The following is an 18,652-nucleotide window of genomic DNA, read 5'->3' on the forward strand; positions in this document are numbered from 1 at the left end:
CGTGTTGTTCCAAACCTATGTGGGACATGAAGATTTTCTATTTATTTATTTTATTTATTCTACACATAATGGAACTCAATGGTCACCAAAACTGTTTGGTTACCAACATTCTTCAAAATATATTTTGTGTTCCACAGAAGAAAATAATCAACATGAGGGTGAGAATATGATGTCAGAATTTTTTTATTTTTGAGTGAACGGTGTCTTTAAATAAATGTCTAGATTGTAAAAAAGAAAAAAAATCATGAAAAGGCTAAAATTCACCTGTATTCAGGGTGCAAATTATTTTGTAATTAAGTATAGTGTTATTTAGTGTAATTTTAAAGTTTTCTTTTTTTGTCTTGTTTTTTGTCATCTTGGACATTTAAAATTTTGTCTTTGATCACCCACTTTTTTAATCCAAATTGGGAAAAATATCTACAACAAAAAGTTAAAAAATAATTATAGATTTACATTTTTTTTAAAAATAACTATAAATAAATGCAGTCACCCTTTTTAATTTGATCACTTCCTTCTGAAAACTGACCAGTCTTTCTATACTCAAATCCTCCCTCCCTCTCTTTCTCTCTCTCTATCTCTCTCTCCCTCCCTCCCTCCTTCCCATTCCAGTCTTTCATTCTTTTACTGATTCACTCAGTACAGCTAAACTTCAGTGTTGACATCAGGTTTCTCTCAGAGGGATAAAGACATTGGATCTACAATACAGGCTCATTTGAACTGAACTAAGAGGAACAAGCTCAACAATAGCTGGACTTTAAAGGTAAAACAGGTACTAGAGGTTTTTGTGTGTGTGGCCTGAGCAATAGAAGTGCTTTCTATCGCTCTAGCTTCCCCTCATTTTACTTCTCAGTTTACTGTTTTTAGGTAAACAGTACAGTTTCAGTTCAGTTACATTGATCTGTTTAACCTGTTTATTTAACTTTTTCTGGTTGCACTTTGTTTTATAGTACGTGTACTTACACGTATCTTACAGTGTACTTTCATAAGAAAATACTGAGTAATACAAGGTAACTACATGGGATAAGGCTAGGTTTAGGTGTAGATTCAGGATTATTGCCTAGTTATTACCCAGTTATTATAATTTCTGTAGTAAGTACATAGCATGTACATAGGAAAGAGGAGTGTAAAATAAAGTGCTACCATTGGTTTAAAGAGAGAGTATTAATAAGTAAGAAATTGTACAACAAACAAGTCTGAAGGTGATTTTATTTATCTAAAAATAATTCTGTGCTGCCTTCAGAGCATTTTCATTCCTGACAATGTTTTTGTTTTTATACTTTAGCAAGGAGGATGTGTTTAAGGATGTAAGTACACCTGCCGTTCATCTTTCTCTGATTATTACAATAATTGCCGTAATTATAAGACAATGGTCATGCTTATGATGACTTTTTAAGAAGCTTTTAGTGAATAGACTAATTATTGACTGACCTTTATCATCTCACAGGTGACGTCCGACACTCATAAGAATCAAGACATGACCTAAAAACCCACTGACTAGTGACTAGTAGAGATCAAAACATGAGGTCCAGAATGAAAGGAGTTTTTTGGAGTGGCGTTTTGCTGTCTCTCTGCACTTTTGTAAGAGGACAACCATCCTGTCCTATAGAGGCGATAAGAACAGAGCTACAAAATCCTAATGAAATACCATCCCAGCTGACCTACAACAGTGCTTTTATGTCTCCAATTGTACATTCATTCCTGGATTCTGTCCAGCCCAATCCATTCCCTAAAGGTGAGTTTATGTAATGTAGTTTTGATCTGCGTGTTTGACAAAGGTGTATTCGGTACAAACAGCAAATGCAGTTTTAGGGTTGAGCAATCTCTCAGCAACAGTTTGGTTACCAATGTGTTTATCTGTACGCAAACAAGATGCTATGTGTGGCACAAATGAATCAGACTTGATCTTCTGAGAGTGTAATGGTTGTATTAGACTCATTAGAGGAGGTTAATAGGCTGGGTTGAGGCACATGGTTAGATGGTTCTCATTCAAGTGAAATAAATGCACTCAGTTAATTGTCAGAAGCAAAAACCACTGTGCAAATAACCATGCAAATGTCCATGAGATTTGAATCATCACCCCTCCCCTTTCCAAATGCTTTGTTTACCTCAAAAATATGTTATTGCTGTGCACCTTTCAAGTATATGTATACTTACAGTCTAAGTTAATTATTACCTGCAAACTCATTGTATGCGGAAAGAAAATTACTTTTCATATTACATGTTCAAAACCGTTCATAAAATGTTAACAATGTATCTTTGATTTATAATTATAGGATCAAACATGCACTGCTACATTAATACATCCCTTCCACAGACATTTATTATTTTTACAATAGAATGAAGCATATTACTTCAAAGAAATGCTGCTGAATGAGAAATTACTCCATAGAAACCTTATTGAAAGTTCATGTTACAATGACAAATGTCTATTCATCATCACCCATCAATAGAGTTTTATTGTGCATAGTCTACTTTTCTTCTTTGACTCTAAGTATATTTTTTTATAATATCTACTAGCTGACATCAATAGCTATTTAGAAAAAACAACAACAGGAAATTAAGAATGTAAAATTGTGTTAATGTTATACAGTCGAGAGTTGCTAGAGCTTTGACCTTGGCCACTTAATCACTGTTGGCCTCTGAGACTCTCAAAGCACAATTAAAATGCTAGAACACTGATTATGTGTTGTGTAAATGAATATTAAAAAGAAATGTACAATGTTTTGAATTTTCGTAGATCTGCTGGTTAAAATTATAAAAGGCGGCGGAACCACACAAATGCAGGACACGATTAAAGAGGTATGTAATAGGTCACACCTGCATGTAAATAAACAGTTTGATCATAACACCTCAGATTTAGGCAATAGATATTTTAATTTCCTGTGCAGAGGAATATGTACTTATGGGCTTTCTTTTTATTAAAGGTGGTCAGAACACATAACTAATAACTATTTTAGGAGGTCTATTCTCATCCACTAGAGAGAAGCCCTTAAGGGGCATTGTAATGTAATAGCTAAAATTATTTTTATATCATATATCCTGTTTGTTTTAGTGAAGAACAAAATGTGTAACTTGTTAGTCTTTGGCTTATCATTCTAAATTCTCAGTAAAACACTATGTCATGATGGTAATACACTATAAATATGCACTGGGACAGGTTTCTCAGGATTTCAGCATAAGTAAATGATGCCAACAGCTATATTTTGTTGTGTAAACACTCACTATTTGCCAGTTTCGATGGCTGATTTGATGACACCATCATAAATGTTTTGGGTGCACACTTGAGCAGAGTACATAAGTACACATTTGATGTCATCAAGAGTTTTTTTTAATCAATCTCATCTTTACTGCTCAATATAGCTTGTTAAGTAGCTTAGAGTCATATACCCACAGTAACCAACCTGTCTAACCTCTTTCTCTTATGGCAAGGTTTTGCGCTATGAGATAGGTTTCCTGGTCTGTGTGGCCATTGGGATCCTCTACATTGTCCTGATGCCTCTAATTGGCCTATTCTTCGCCTGCTGTCGTTGCTGTGGTAACTGTGGGGGACGCATGCACCAGAAGCAGACAACGAACATCCACTGCAAGCGAAGAAGCTTTTACGGCTTCACGTTACTCTTCACTGTACTTATTCTGTGAGCTCCAGTTTGAGTTTAACATTTAGTGGTCTTAAGACAAACACTTAATTTTTTTATGTAACTGGTATATATTATTGTGTATATTATGTAATATACACTCATCGGCCACTTATTAGGTACACCTGTTCAACTGCTTGTTAACACAAATATCACATGGCAGCAACTCAATGCATTTAGGCATGTACAGACGTTCAAACTGAGCATCAGACTGGGAAAGAAAAGTGATTTAAAGGGTTAGTTCACCCAAAAATTAAAATTCTGTCATTAATTACTCACCCTCATGTTGTTCCATAAGTCCTTCGTTCATCTTCGGAACACAAATTAAGATATTTTTGATAAAATCCGATGGCTCAGTGAGGCCTCCATTGACACTGAGTTAATGTACATTTTCAAATGCCCATAAATTTAATAAAGAAATATTTAAAACAGTTGTTCAACCTTAATGTTATGAAGCGACAAGAATACTTTTTGTGCACCAAAGAAACAAAATAACGACCTTATTCAACGATGTCTACTGATGGGCGATTTCAAAACACTACTTCATGAAGCTACTTCGAAGCTTTACCAATCTTTTGTTTCGAATCAGTGGTTCGGAGCGTGTATCAAACTGCCAAAGTCACGTGATTTCAGTAAACGAGGCTTCGAAACTTCATTAGTTCACATGACTTTGGCGCTCCGAACCACTGATTCGAAACAAAGGATTCGTAAAGCTTCGAAGCTTTATGAAGCAGTGTTTCGAAATCGCCCATCACTATATATATATTGTTGAATAAAGTCGTTATTTTGTTTTTTTGGCGCACAAAAAGTATTCTCGTCGCTTCATAACATTAAGGTTGAACCACTGTAGTCACATGAACTGTTTTAAATATGTCTTTATTACCTTTCTGGGTGTTTCAAAATGTAAATTAACTCAGTGTCAATGGAGGCCTCACTGAGCCATTGGATTTTATCAAAAATATCTTAATTTGTGTTCCGAAGATGAACAAAGGACTTAAGGGTGTGGAACAACAGGAGGGTGAGTACTTAATGACAGAATTTACATTTTTGGGTGAACTAACCCTTTAAGTGACTTTGAATGTGGCATGGTTGTATTTCAGAAACTGCTGACCTACTGAGATTGTCATGCACAACCATTCACTAGGGTTTACAGAGAATGTCCAAAAAAGACAAAAATATCCATTGAGCGGCAAAAAATGTCTTGTTGATGCCAGAGGAGAATAGGTAGACTGGTTTGAGCTGATAGAAAGGCAACAGTAACTCAAATAACCACTCGTTAACTGAGGTATGTGGAAGAGCATTTCTGAACACACAACACGTCGAAACTTGAAGCAGACGGGCTACAGCAGCAGAAGACCACACTGTGTGCCACTCCTCTCAGTTAAGAACAGGAAACTGAGGCTACACTTCACACAGGCTCACCAGCATTGGAATGTAGAAGATTGGAAAACTGTTGCCTGGTCTGATGAGTCTCAATTTCTGCTGCAACATTCAGATGGTAGAGTCAGAATTTGGGGTAAACAACATGGGTCCATCCTACCTTGTTTCAACGGTTCAGACTGCTGGTGGTGCCATGTTACAAAACTCATATCATCTCAAACTGGTTTCTTGAGCATGACAATGAGTTCACTATACTCAAATGGCCTCCACAGTCACCAGATCTCAATCAAGCACCTTTGGGATGTGGTGGAACAGGAGATTCGCATCATGGATGTGCAGCTGACAAATCTGCAGTAACTGCGTCATGTCAATATGGACCAAAATCGCTAAAGGAATTTTTTCAGCACCTTGTTAAATCTATTTCACAAAGAATTAGGGTGGTTCAAGCCAGTACTAGCAAGGTGTACCTAATAAAGTGGCCGCTGAGTGTATATCACTATGCTAAATTAATATGAATTCCTGTGCAGGGCAGGGAACGTTTGCATGTTCCTGAGCAGTACTTACACTTCAGAGACTGTGAGACGCGGCTCCACAGAAATCACATACATCTTGGATAATTTCAAAAGCTATATTACTACTGTTCCTAAGGTACACCATTCAGAAGGGAGAAGTAAAATGTTGTATGGAAACCTCATGTTATATATCACATGTTGATAAGTCTCTTATGCTCACCAAGACTATATTTATTTGATTAAAAATACAGTAAAAACAGTAATATTATAACATAACTATTTTCTCTCTGAATATATTTTATCTTAATTTAAATGAAACTGAATTATAACAAAACTAAATTGAACTGAATGCAACTGATACATAATGGGTATCTGATATTTTGTTTTATTCAACAGCAAATCAAACAAGTGACGAATGAGAGCTCTGTGACTGTGAATAAGGTCAAACACAACTTAAATGGTATGTCTCGTATCTCTCAAAACCAGAGTCATGTAATGTAAAAATTGAGGCTGTATTGCCAATTATTAAAGTTTCTTTCCGAATCTCACATTGAACTCATGCATTTTTTAATCTTAGAAACAGGGCCTTTGCTTGGCAAACTGATCCAGGATGGTCTTAAAGATCCCCTCAACCCAGCATTCAACTCAATTACTGAAATTGCTGAAGGTATGAACAGTATGCATGTAGACATCAAATGATAAAGCAGTCCACCCACCACAGTCCCTTTCTTTTGGGAAACTCGCTCCATTAGCAGGCCTGTGTGCTTCTTGACTCAACTTTGCAGCATTAATATAATATTTTAAAATATATTTTGTTTTTTATGTATGTGTGTTACAGTGATAAACAGCACCAGCACTGGACTGCTGCAGCTTAATAAAACCTTGGATCTGTTGAAACCAAAGGTGGAGGCAATGCAAGCTAATTTATCAGCAGTGAGACAGCGGATTAACAACACTCTACATATGTCAGACTGTGTAAACTGCACTTCCTTTCAGCCAGAACTGGACAAACTATCATTGGATGGAAATCTTGAAGTAAGCTAAACCAGAATTGTCATGCCATGGGGACAACCAATGAAAAGTTCGGTGGGGAATTCTGTTATGTCTGTTCAGCGAAGCACATGGCATCCTGGTTATATCCTTAATCCGCATCAGACTTTGTGGTAGTTTCAGGTTGAGCTTTAAGAGAAAATAAATGCACAAACGTGCTGGATCATTACACAATCATTCTCACTTTCTTTGAAGCTCTAGACTAGGGCTATTCAATCCGGCCCGCCAATCATCTTCATCCGGCCCGAGGGCACCCCAACCTCCCTCCTCGACTTTTCCTGGCGGTGTGGCTAAATTTGATTAGATACGTGGTCGCAGTGGCGCCTGCAGCTGTACGGCTATATACCTTTTTACAGCCTATGCTATATACGCACTGTTCGTACCATGCATGCTCCTCCGACTGACCTGAGGAGTATGAGGTCTCTGTGGAACAGAAGTGGCCGTTTCTGTATTTGTGGGTGTTTATATCTCATACATCATGCAATGAAAATGATCCCCTTCACCCGACCCCACCCCTAAACCCTACCCACACTCTGACGTGGGCAAACCAGGTAACGCTCTCAAAAACGCCCCACTGTTTATGGCCTTGCCCATCAATCATTAATGTCCTGCAGAGACCTGTACTTGGACCTGAGAAACGCTTTCTGTGCGAATATTTCAGCGGTTATTATGTGTGTCCCATATTTCTGTCGACTGAACCAGTGACACCAATCATTCCTGAATTAATCATTCTTTTGGCTTAATTCTTTCTTTTCCGAGAATTGGCCAAATTGAATTTGTGGAAATGTGGAATATTTATATTGAATATTAAGTTATAGCCATTTATATTGCAATATATTTATTTATTCTTTGTGGAGGTGTGTATAGTTTTACATGCGTTGTTTATAGGCCTATATATCATAATATAATATCATTTGACAGTGATAGTGAGTAGCCATGTCAGTTTTTACCTGTTCCCCCAACCCGGCCCACCTCAACTTTTGATTTGATAATATGGCCCTCGAATGAAACTACCTGAATAGCCAGTTGTGGTCTCAGGTCAGTGACTGGAGCAGAGTGAGTTCTTTGTCAATCTTCTGGGGAAAACATAAGCACTACTAGAAACCCCACACAATATTTTGTTTTGGATTACATGACTACTAAATGGCATTTTTCTAGAAGTACAGAAAGGACTAAATTGTATTACCAGTAATCTGTGCGCACAAAGGCTCAAGCGCTCTTGTTGAAGGGAAGCAGGGATACAGGAACAAAGGAACAGACAATAAGGAGTAACACAAGAAGTCATTGTTAACACGTCAATGTTTACAAGCTCTTTCTCTTGGAAACCTAACTCTTATCTGGTCGAAAGACATTTACATAAATACAGGCTTTCTGTTGTAGAGAAAATTAAGAATGTGTCACTGGATATCAGCATAGTAGTGCATTTAAGTGCACAGCTTTTACTGCCCTCTAGTGTTTAATGTGGTGCTTTGCATGCTTGATACTTTTTTTTTGCTATGCTTGACAGAGACAGTCTGAGACCACATTAAATATATATTAAATGTTTTATTTTGATTATTTTATATTATAAATCCTGTACATTCAGAATACAGTCATATCAGTAGTTTAATAATAGCTAATTTATTATGTGAGGTGTGAGTGAGGTGCCTCATAGAGGCCGACAAGTCGAGATCACATGGCTGTATGAAAACTACTCGTATCTAATTGACTTCAGTGTGTGGAGTTTATGCTTGAGTGCTGCTGTCAAAGCAAAAGGGGATATCCTGACATGTATTTTTTTTCACTCCAATTGTTGTGCTGATAATGCAATTTATAATGAGAAAATCTCATGACCTTTGAATGTGTTTTGTCTCACGTAGTTTCCTGATCAAAATGACTTGACTTCTGCTGTAGACAAGGCAATAAATGCTAATGTCACTGGACAGGCAGCAAAGGTTAGTACCTTTTTTCACAGACATACATTTTCACTTCAGTGCATTTTTACACACAAACACAGACACGTACACACACACACACACACACACACACACACACACACACACACACACACACACACACACACACACACACACACACACACTGCCGTTTAGAAGTTTGTGGTCGGTATATGTTATTGAAAGTCTCTTATGCTCACGAAGGCTGCATTTTTATAATTTTGTTTAAAAATACAGTACAAACTGTTATATTGTAAAATATTAAAAGTTTAAAATGAAGAAAATCATTCTAATATGCTGAATTGCTTCTCAAAAAACATCTTATCACAGTTAAAACAGCTGTGCTGCTTAATATTTTTTGTAGAAATGGTGACAGATTTTTTTCAGGATTCTTTGATGAATATAAAGTTCAAAAGAGCAGCATTTACTTGAAATAGAAATATGTTGTAATATTATGTATGCCTTTACTGTGACTTGTTCAGATGAATGTGTCTTTGCTTAATGAAAGTATTATTTTCTTACTGACCTTTGAATGTACTGTAATTAACAGTTATGATGATTTTGACCTGCTATTGTTCAATGTCCTTTACACATGTTTGTTTCCCAGGGGAAAGAGTTTTTTGAAAGTATTCCTGAAAAGGTGAAAAATGAGACAACAAGTAGTGTGATGGGTAAGTGTAAATTAATTTAATCTACCTACTCCCACAAATGTTTTTTTCATTGAAAGGGTTAGTTCACCCAAAAATGAAAATTCTCTTAAAATTCTCTCACCCTCATGTCATTCCAAACCTGAAAGACTTTCGTTCATCTTCAGTACACAAATGAAGATCTTTTAAACGATTTCTGTCCCTCTATTGACAGCTACGCAACTACCACTTTGACACTTCAAAAGTTCATAAAGAGATCGTAAAACTAATCATATGAATTGAACGGTGTAGTCCAAATTTACTGAAGAGAAACAATCACTTTATATGATGAACAGATTGAATTTAGGCTTTTATTCACATTTATATACATAAACATTCATCAACTCACATCACTTATGGTAAACAGAAGCTCAAACATGCTTACTTGACGTGCGAGAACCAATGAGGTTCATTCTCGTGTTACACAACACATTTGAGCTTCCGCAAGAACCAATGAGGTTTGTTCTCACACGTCAAGCAGGTTCGATTGAGCTTCTGTTTATGTTCGCTAATCAATGTTTATATGTGAATAAAATCCTAAATTCAATCATATAAAGTGATCACGTAAATTTGGACTAAACCACTCAATTCTTTCAATCTCTTTGTAAACTTTTTGAAGCGTCAAAGTGGTAGTTGTGTAGCTGTCAATGGAGGGACAGAAATCCCTCAGATTTCATTAAAATATCTTCATTTGTGTTCTGAAGGTGAATGAAAGTCTCATGGGTTTGGATTGGAACAATATGAGGGTGAGTAAATGATGGCAGAATTAATTTTTTTGGTGAACTATCCCTTTAAGTAGTATAATGTACTTGAAATTCCTAATCATTCTAGTTGTTAAAGTGATCTTGTGTCTTGTGTCCTTTAAAGTGGCTCTGATTGAGCTTGACAGATTAGAACAACAGATCTTAGGTGTGACTAAAGACCTTCCCCTTGATGTATTGGATAATATTTTAATACCACTAACTGATGTGAAGAATTCGATCTCAAAGTATTCTCCTGAGATAGAGAAATCAACTAATATCAGGTACTTTCACAAATCTTTTATTAATATTCCCCATGATTCACTTTGTTTTCAAATACATTTTATTCAAATATATTTGAATTTTAAAATTTACAATAATATCAAAGCAAAGAATAAACGTTGTGTGTGTGTGTAGCCGGGCTATTGGATTGATCCTGAGTTGTCTGATTTTGCTGGTGGTGATCTGTAATGTTCTGGGTCTGCTGCTTGGTGCAGTTGGACTAAATGCTAAAAACAATCCCACTGAACGCTCCGGTACATCCAACTGTGGAGGGATATTCTTCATGGCGTGAGTACAAAGTCCCCTCGGTTTTGTGTTTGTGAAACAGACAACTGTTGTCAGTGTGCAGTTCCATTGTTATATATAGTACAATAAAATAACACTTTACACGCAATTACTTCCTCTTGTGTCATTTTAGAGGAGTAGGTTTTAGCTTCCTGTTCTCCTGGATCTTCATGTTAGTGGTGTTGATACTTTTCATAGTGGGGGGTAATACCTACACACTGGTCTGTGAACCGTGGCAGAACAAGGAAATCATCCAGGTATTTTCAGAAAAACTGACTCATTGTGTTTAAAAGTATGACTTTGACTAGTTGCTAGGAGTTAACCATCTCTGGTCATTTCCAGCAAATGTAAATTTTGCCATAACCTTGCCAGTAAATTTGGTAATCATATTGTGTTTCATAGGTTATTGACACTCCAGGGCTGATTGAAGGGTTCGACCTGTCCAAGATTTTGAATTTGACAACAAACCTTACCATTGCTAATGTGTACAGGTACATCTCATGAGGCAACATGACTGATGGCTGTCATATTTGCATAATTTGTTTAATATAAATCAATAAATCTGTTTTTTATTTCTAGTGATTGTCAAAATAATAAACCCTTGTGGACCACACTTCATCTGAATGAGGTCTTCGACCTAAATAATATATTAGATATTTCAAAGGTGAGAATTTATTACCTCTACTTTTCAGTATGCTGGTGTATCACTTATTGGACACTAATAGTTCAACTCTTTGATTTTCTCAACAGTATGAAAAGGAGATTTATAAGATCTTTGAGGGGACACAAATCAACATAGCAAACATCACCGTCCTCAGTCCGGAGGTAAAGTCCCAGCTACGCAACTTCTCTAGCAGTGCCAGCACTATGAACTTCAGCAACATTATACAGCAGGTAAACTGTACAGTTCATTCTCAAATGGACTATATATACACTACCATTCAAAAGTTTGGGATCGGTAAGATTTTTAATGTTTTAAAAGAAGTTTTGTCTGCTCACCAAGGCTGCATTTATTTAATTAAAAATAAAATAAAAACCGTAATATTGTGAAATATTATTACAACTGTTTTCTGTTTGAATATATTTTACAAAGTAATTTATTCCTGTGATGGCAAAGCTGAATTTTCAGCATCATTACTCCAGTCTTCAGTGTCACATGATCCTTCAGAAATCATTCTAATATGCTGATTTGCTGCTCAAGAAACATTTAATGTGTACAATATATTTTTTTCAGGATTATTTGATGAATAGAAAGTTCAAAAGAACAGCGTTTATTTAAAATATAATCTTTTGTAACATTATAAATGTATTTACTTGGGTATCACTTTTGGTCGATTTAATGGATCCTTGCTGAATAAAAGTATTAATTTATTTAATTTCTTTTCAAAAAAATAAAAATAAAAATTCTTACTGACCCCAAACTTTGCAACAGTACTGTTAATAATGTTACAAAAGCTTTGTATTTCAGATAAATGCTGTTCTTTTGAAATTTCTATTCATCAAGGAATCCTGAAAAAAAAAGTACACAACTGTTTTCAACATTGAAAATAATCATGTTTCTTGAGCAGCAAATCAGCATATTTGAATGATTTCTGAAGGATCATGTGACACTGAAGACTGGAGTAATGATGCTGAAAATTCAGCTTTGCCAACACAGGAATATATTACTTTGTAAAATATATTCAAATAGAAAAGTTATTTTAAATTGTAATAATATTTCACAATATTACTGTTATTACTGTATTTTTAATTAAATAAATGTAGCCTTGGCGAGCAGACGAAACTTCTTTTAAAATCATTAAAAATCTTACCGATCCCAAACTTTTGAACAGTAGTGTTCAAATATATATATATATATATATATATATATATATATATATATATATATATATATATATATATATATATATATTTGAAACACTATAAATATATTTATAATGTATATATAAATATATTTAAATATGTATATTAGTGATATATTTTTGGCCATTTTATTGTGTATTTTGAAATATATTTAAAATATGTAAAAATATATAAATGTAAGGTAAGGCTGGTAATTATTTAATTCTTTCATATTTCAGATTAATGATGTGTCAGGGACAAATCTGAGCTCAGCAGCAGAAAGTCTGGATGACTTGGCTGGTAAACAGGTGAATTTTACGGTCTTTTTAACAACCTCCTGCCCCAGAGTATGACTGATGTGAATCACGCACACTAATTTGTGTCTTTCAGAAAAACACAAATATCACTGAGCAACTGCGAGGGGAAGCTAAAGATCTGCGCGACATCCAGACTGATATCACCTCCAACATCATGCCTTTGCTGGTGTGTTAACATAAAGCAAAAGACTCAGAATTGAAATTCCAATTAAATGTGACATTATCATTAGGAAAAAATTAATATTAATATCAAAGTGTTTTTCACTAGTTTGCATTAGTTTGGTTTACTGTGAGGTTCATCCTTTTCTTCTTTGCAGCTGAAGCTGAACGCTACCATTAAGAATCTCAGCGCAGTAGCATCACAAATCAATGTAAGTAAACACTAGAGTCATCATATGTGCCAGAGTGTATCTGACTCACCGCCTAGAATATAGAATAATAGTATTTCATTAAAGATTCCACAAAATACAATGATTTGCAACTTAATGTTATTGCAGGTGGCATTAGGGAGCACTGGTAATTTTGTCACAGTTCACTAGCATATACAGTACCGTTTGAAAATAAATTTAATTAAATTAATACTTTTTATTCAGCAAGAATGCATTAAATTGATCAAAAGTGACAGTAAAGACTTTTACATTGAAATTTCTATTTCAAACACATGCTTTACTTTTGGATTTTCTATTCATCAAAGAATCTTGAAAAAAGAGAATCATGGTTTCCACAAAAATAAATATTGATAATAACAAGAAATGTCATTACAGAAATAAATTACATTTTAGAATATTGAAATGGAAAACAGTTACTTTAAATTGTAATAATATCACAATTCTAGAGTTTTTACTGTATTTTTTATAAAAATAAATGCAGCTTGGTGACTTAAATGAAGAGACTTCATTTAAAACAATACAAAAAATCTTACAGACCACAATCCTTTTATCTGTAGCAGGGCCGTGCACAGACCTTTTGAGGGGCATGTGCTGAATTTTACCTATATTTTACCTAGCTGACGACGGGGATCACTCAGTCGCTTTTTTGTCAAACTCAAATGCAGTTACGCCGGGTTTTTGACCAGCGAATATGTGCAAATGTGCAATTTGTCTGTCATTAAAACGAATGGCATCACATTAGGCTAGGTGCTACGTCGTCATCAATAGATTATGAGCGCTCAATTTTTCCTGTGGTAAAATACGTTTGGCCAGAATCTCAATTTATAAAAGATGTAATACTACTGTACTGTATGCACAGGCTATTTAAGGCTATTTGTAGGCTATTGGTATTGGCTATGACTTAACGTTAGATGGCAAATGCTAGCCCCCTCCCTCTCTCTCCGCCGCCGGTCTCAGGCCTCAAATGCATAAAATATGAAACTTTATAGTCATACTAATGTTTCTTTCGTAAAGACAACGTTGTAGCCTACTTATTCAAACAAAAAGATATTTATTTACCGTAGCAAGACGTTCAGCTGCTCTGCTGTGGAACTTCAGTTCGCTGCACTCAGGGGGCGGAGTTAAGAGGTTTGACTGACAGATTGAGCGAATCCAAAAAGATTTTGTCACAAGCTCTTTTTAATACTTTTATTAGGCTAAATATATTTGTAAATGTATTGATTTTTTTTTCAAGAAAATAAATAAATAAAATAAAACACCTCCAAAAAAAGGGCACTTCGGAGCGCAAGGACAAAAATGTGCTCTGCACAGGTTGAGCCCTACCTGTGCACGTGCCTGATCTGTAGTGTATAACAACGAGCACTAAACAACACTCAAATCCCACAAATATCTTTGTTCTGACTTTTAACAATATATTTTTTCTCTCTTTATAGCTCTAATTTAAAAATTCATTTACATTATCTTCAGATTTCTTCTCTTCATTAATTTCATAGGCAACTGTGGAGAATGTTCTTCAAAAAGTTGGTTTTGCTCAGGACATCCTGAACTACAACATATCACAAATAGTGAAAACTGTGAGTGCAAAATCAATGCTATATTTAGTTAAATAATCTCTCAACATGTTTACTGTATTAATGATGAAGCAATCGATGGTGTGTCATAAAATAATAGTCGTTGCTTCTTTTCTGCAGGAGAGCATGTCATTCATTGACTGTCAGCTGAAAATCTTTGTGGCATATGTTCAATGGGCAAATCAAACGGTATATATTTGTCTTTATTAATATTCAAGGTGCCAATTATTTTTAATGATTATTAATATTTTTGTGATGTATTCTTTGTCAGATCACAGAGAGGGTGGGTCGTTGTGGGCCTGCAGCTGCGGCAATAGACAGATCTGTGGATCTCCTTTGTAAACACCTAGTGGGATCTTTGGTAAGAATCCATCAGCAGATCTAGCTGCCACTTTTTGTTTTTAAAGTGCTGATCAATTTGTAAGTGCACATCTAATAAACCCTTAACAAATGATGTCCTATCTGTTCCCCAGAATGCCTTTTGGTTCAGTTTGGGCTGGTGTATGATATTCCTCATCCCCAGCATAATTTTCTCAGTTAAACTGGCCAAGTACTACCGCAGGATGAAGTATTCAGATGTTTATGAGTAAGGTATTTTTCTTGTTTCCTAAATGTAGAGGCAGATTATGTCTGATAGGGGTGTGACGAGACAGGTATCTCACGAGACAAGACAAGACTCGAGATTGAGTTCACGAGACGAGACGAGACAAGATTTTTACACACTATTTTTAAGAAATCCTCAATGGCGAAATACATGACTAGAAAAAATATTCTGCAGGTGTATTTGAAATGTTTTAACTAATCATCTTATAATGAATATCATTCAGTTCTACTTTCTGAGTATGAATTATCATATGCAGTAAAAGACAACAATACTCAAGTACTGTAAAAGGTTTTGCCACAAACTCAACTGACTGACTTCTCTTCTGTATGATTTCAGTCTCTTCAGACCTTACTGTACATGATTTATGAGCTTCTACAAGTTTGACCTCCTAACTGAACTCCTTTCCACAAACTGATCATAGAAATAAAACAGTATAAATAAAAATGGTAACACTTTACAATAAGGTCTCATTTATTAACATTAATTAACCAACATCAACTAACAATGAGCAATATATGTGCTACAGTATTTATTAATCTTTATGTTAGTTAATAAAAATAGTCATTCATTGTTAGTTCATGATAGTTCACAGTGCATTAACTAATGTTAACAAATGAAACCTTACTGTTTGTGCTTAATAAGATTAAGAGAAAACTGTTATTCATTTTTATAGTAACACTTTACAAGTGCAACCATATCGCACTCTCTCAATATTCAAAGTGCAAATAATTTTTCTTTGATACAGAGCTAAGAGATGGTTACAACTACACTGCCCAGCCTAAAATAGCTTTCATATTGAGAGATATTTGCATGCATCAGGGAGCCGCAAAATGCGGGGTATTGAAATCGTGTTTGAATGCGCGCTCACGTTTACTTTCACTTTCAGCGATCGCGCGTTCTCTGTAAATATGGAGCGGCGGCGACTGTTATCCAACTGAATTAAATGTTTTTTTTATTTAAATACAAAGCAAAACGACAGCGGAGGCGTAATGTAAACGTAGCGGTGGCATATTCTTTCCTAATCATCCTAATGCTCTGTCATGGCAATATCACGAGACTACTTTTCGCCTCGACGAGAAGACACGAAAGCCAGTGACACGAGATCTCGTCACACCCCTAATGTCTGAGCATTTTTTTAAAACCTATTTATATACCCACTGTCATGGATTAATTCAAAATTCCTCCTTATTTCTTTCTTTAAAGGAACATTAACTTCAGGATGAATCCTTTCCCAAAGGCCCACATCAAACCTGAATTATTGGAAAATGAGAAACCACCACCTTTTACATACGCACAGAATTAAATATGACAGTAAAGTTTGATTTACACACAATGTCCCACACATCAATAAATTCAAAATGGTGGACAAATAACAAAGCCCCTAAAGGAACTTGGTGATGGGGAAAAAATATGAGATGGGAGGAAAAATTATATGTGAGTGCTTTAGCATTCTCTCGCAAACGTTTTGCGTTCCCCCAGAGAAACTTTGCGTTCACTCGCAAAAAACTGAAAAGTTTTGCGAGCAATCGCAAAGTTTCTTGGGGGAACGCAGAAGCCATCTCATATTTTTCCATTGCCATGCTCCTTTAGGGGCTCTGTAATAAAGAATGTAGAAAAAATTATGCAAAGTAGCATCTGAGTACTGTTAGTGGCGTAGACTCCACCATAGATATAATTTCTTGTGTCAAATGATTTCAACACTTACTATTTAAATGAAAAGAACTTTACTGTTACAACTGTAATATGTTTTTTGTATTATAAGGGATTAATGGGAGATCAAGCATTAGAAAGCACTTTATGAGGTCCTGTAGGCATTGATATTTATTTATGCCATTTTTTTAAAAAAGAATACATGGGTATGCTGTTAGATGCAGTATACTGCTGACATTGTACATTTGATTAAAACCACAACATTTCTATCAGATTGTTCTAATGAGGAATTAGCAGACAGTGACTGCTGGCTTCTTTTGGAAGAGGTGCTGTCTAAACATTTCTATTGTCATGTATTAATCACAATAATAATAAAAGGTGCTCGTACTTCCATGTGGAACCTCTTTGTTTGGTGTAAAGCATCACTTGCCACTCTCTGTCTAACCAACCTATCTAGAAACCCTTCCCCCAGTCCAGTCCACCCTATATCCTGTGACCGAGGCCTTACGGTGCAACTGCCATTACAATAGTGTGCCAATCAGGGGGAAGCACTAAAACATGCATTCCACGCATATCTGTGCTGCTTAGGAGGGAGGAGGGGGACACACAAGTTACAGACAAAAGGATTCAATGGAGTGATAGTATAGTACCTTTCAAAAAAAAAAAAAAGCCATATAATAGCTTTAAAAGCATACCATTGCTCGATATTATGCCTAATACTTAGCATTTGGATTAGCAAGTGCTAGAGAGCCTATGCACTACCAGAGGCCATGAAACTGGTCTGGAAATATTTTAAATCTAATCCACATGCACTCTCATGCTGTGTATATAGAGCATGAGAAAAATGATTAAACATAACACAAGGCCATTAGATGATTACAGTGATTCTTGAGACATGTTAAAGGTTACAGAACAGAATTTTCTTTGGACAATGGCCTTTGAACTATGGCTCAGAAAACTAATATTTAGTAAACAAAAGAGAAAAATAGAAGTGTTTCAGCTCTCCAAATACAATTAGCTATGCTGCGTCAGTTCAGGGCAGCACAAGCCTGTCCAATGTGACTGAGTTTGAAGCTGGTCACTGTATAATAGAATTTAGTTCAATTGAATTTAAAGCAGTGCTGTGAATGCTGCTGCTGAGCACAGAAGGAATGCAGAGAGGGTGGGGCTGTACAGAACTAGTGAGTTTATAAAGCTTTGCATTGGAAACACATCAGAATTCCCCTCTCTGACCGCACAACTATAAATCACTATGGGCAGCAGAAGTCTGTGACACTTTAACTCAGAAAGAGACCTGAGTGGTAGCAATACATGAGAGTCATATTTAATTGCTTTCTACAATGATAAAATCCCTGTGGTAGCACTAAATACAAGAGCAATCCTGAAAACATGTATCCCAGGTGAAAAAAAGTACATTTCAATAATGTACTTAAAGTGCTGTTTTCACGCACTAATTTTGTACTTAATATTCTAAAAATTCTTTTTTAGTACTTCTTAAGATAATCTTAAGAACATCTAAGTGTACTCAACTGTGCTATTTTGAGACACCATGAAATATGAACTAAAATGTGCTTTTAATATACTATCTCTGTATTTAAAAAAATTATTTAGTTACCACTTATAGTACATTTGAACCCATAGTGTACTACAAGTGGTAACTAAATATATTTTTTTAAATACAGAGATAGTACAATAGTACAAAATTAGTGCATGAAAATAGAGCACTTTAAGTACATTATTGAAATGTACTTTTTTTCACCTGGGATGGCATTTAT

At 35.5% G+C, this 18,652-nt stretch overlaps 1 protein-coding gene across 2 annotated transcripts; it reads left to right on the forward strand.

The window, feature by feature from the left end:
• Positions 1-603: 603 nt before the first annotated feature.
• Positions 604-17,274, forward strand: prom2 (prominin 2). 2 transcript variants are annotated; one of them, XM_048205098.1, is made up of 25 exons: positions 604-760; positions 1,283-1,304; positions 1,445-1,732; positions 2,738-2,799; positions 3,430-3,635; positions 5,543-5,663; positions 5,924-5,987; positions 6,105-6,194; positions 6,366-6,562; positions 8,437-8,511; positions 9,119-9,182; positions 10,065-10,221; positions 10,355-10,507; positions 10,638-10,761; positions 10,907-10,995; positions 11,084-11,168; positions 11,255-11,398; positions 12,586-12,654; positions 12,737-12,829; positions 12,981-13,034; positions 14,546-14,626; positions 14,744-14,812; positions 14,895-14,984; positions 15,097-15,214; positions 16,431-17,274. In XM_048205098.1, the coding sequence occupies exons 3-24, from the start codon at positions 1,519-1,521 to the stop codon at positions 15,211-15,213; spliced, it is 2,418 nt and encodes an 805-aa protein (XP_048061055.1). In that variant the 5' UTR covers positions 604-760; positions 1,283-1,304; positions 1,445-1,518; the 3' UTR covers position 15,214; positions 16,431-17,274. The 2 variants fall into 2 exon arrangements, with proteins under 2 accessions (XP_048061055.1, XP_048061054.1); XM_048205097.1 differs by having other exon boundaries at positions 605-760; positions 15,097-15,209.
• Positions 17,275-18,652: the final 1,378 nt, after the last annotated feature.

This window comes from Megalobrama amblycephala, linkage group LG10, assembly GCF_018812025.1.
Source record: "Megalobrama amblycephala isolate DHTTF-2021 linkage group LG10, ASM1881202v1, whole genome shotgun sequence".
Taxonomy (NCBI): domain Eukaryota; kingdom Metazoa; phylum Chordata; class Actinopteri; order Cypriniformes; family Xenocyprididae; genus Megalobrama; species Megalobrama amblycephala.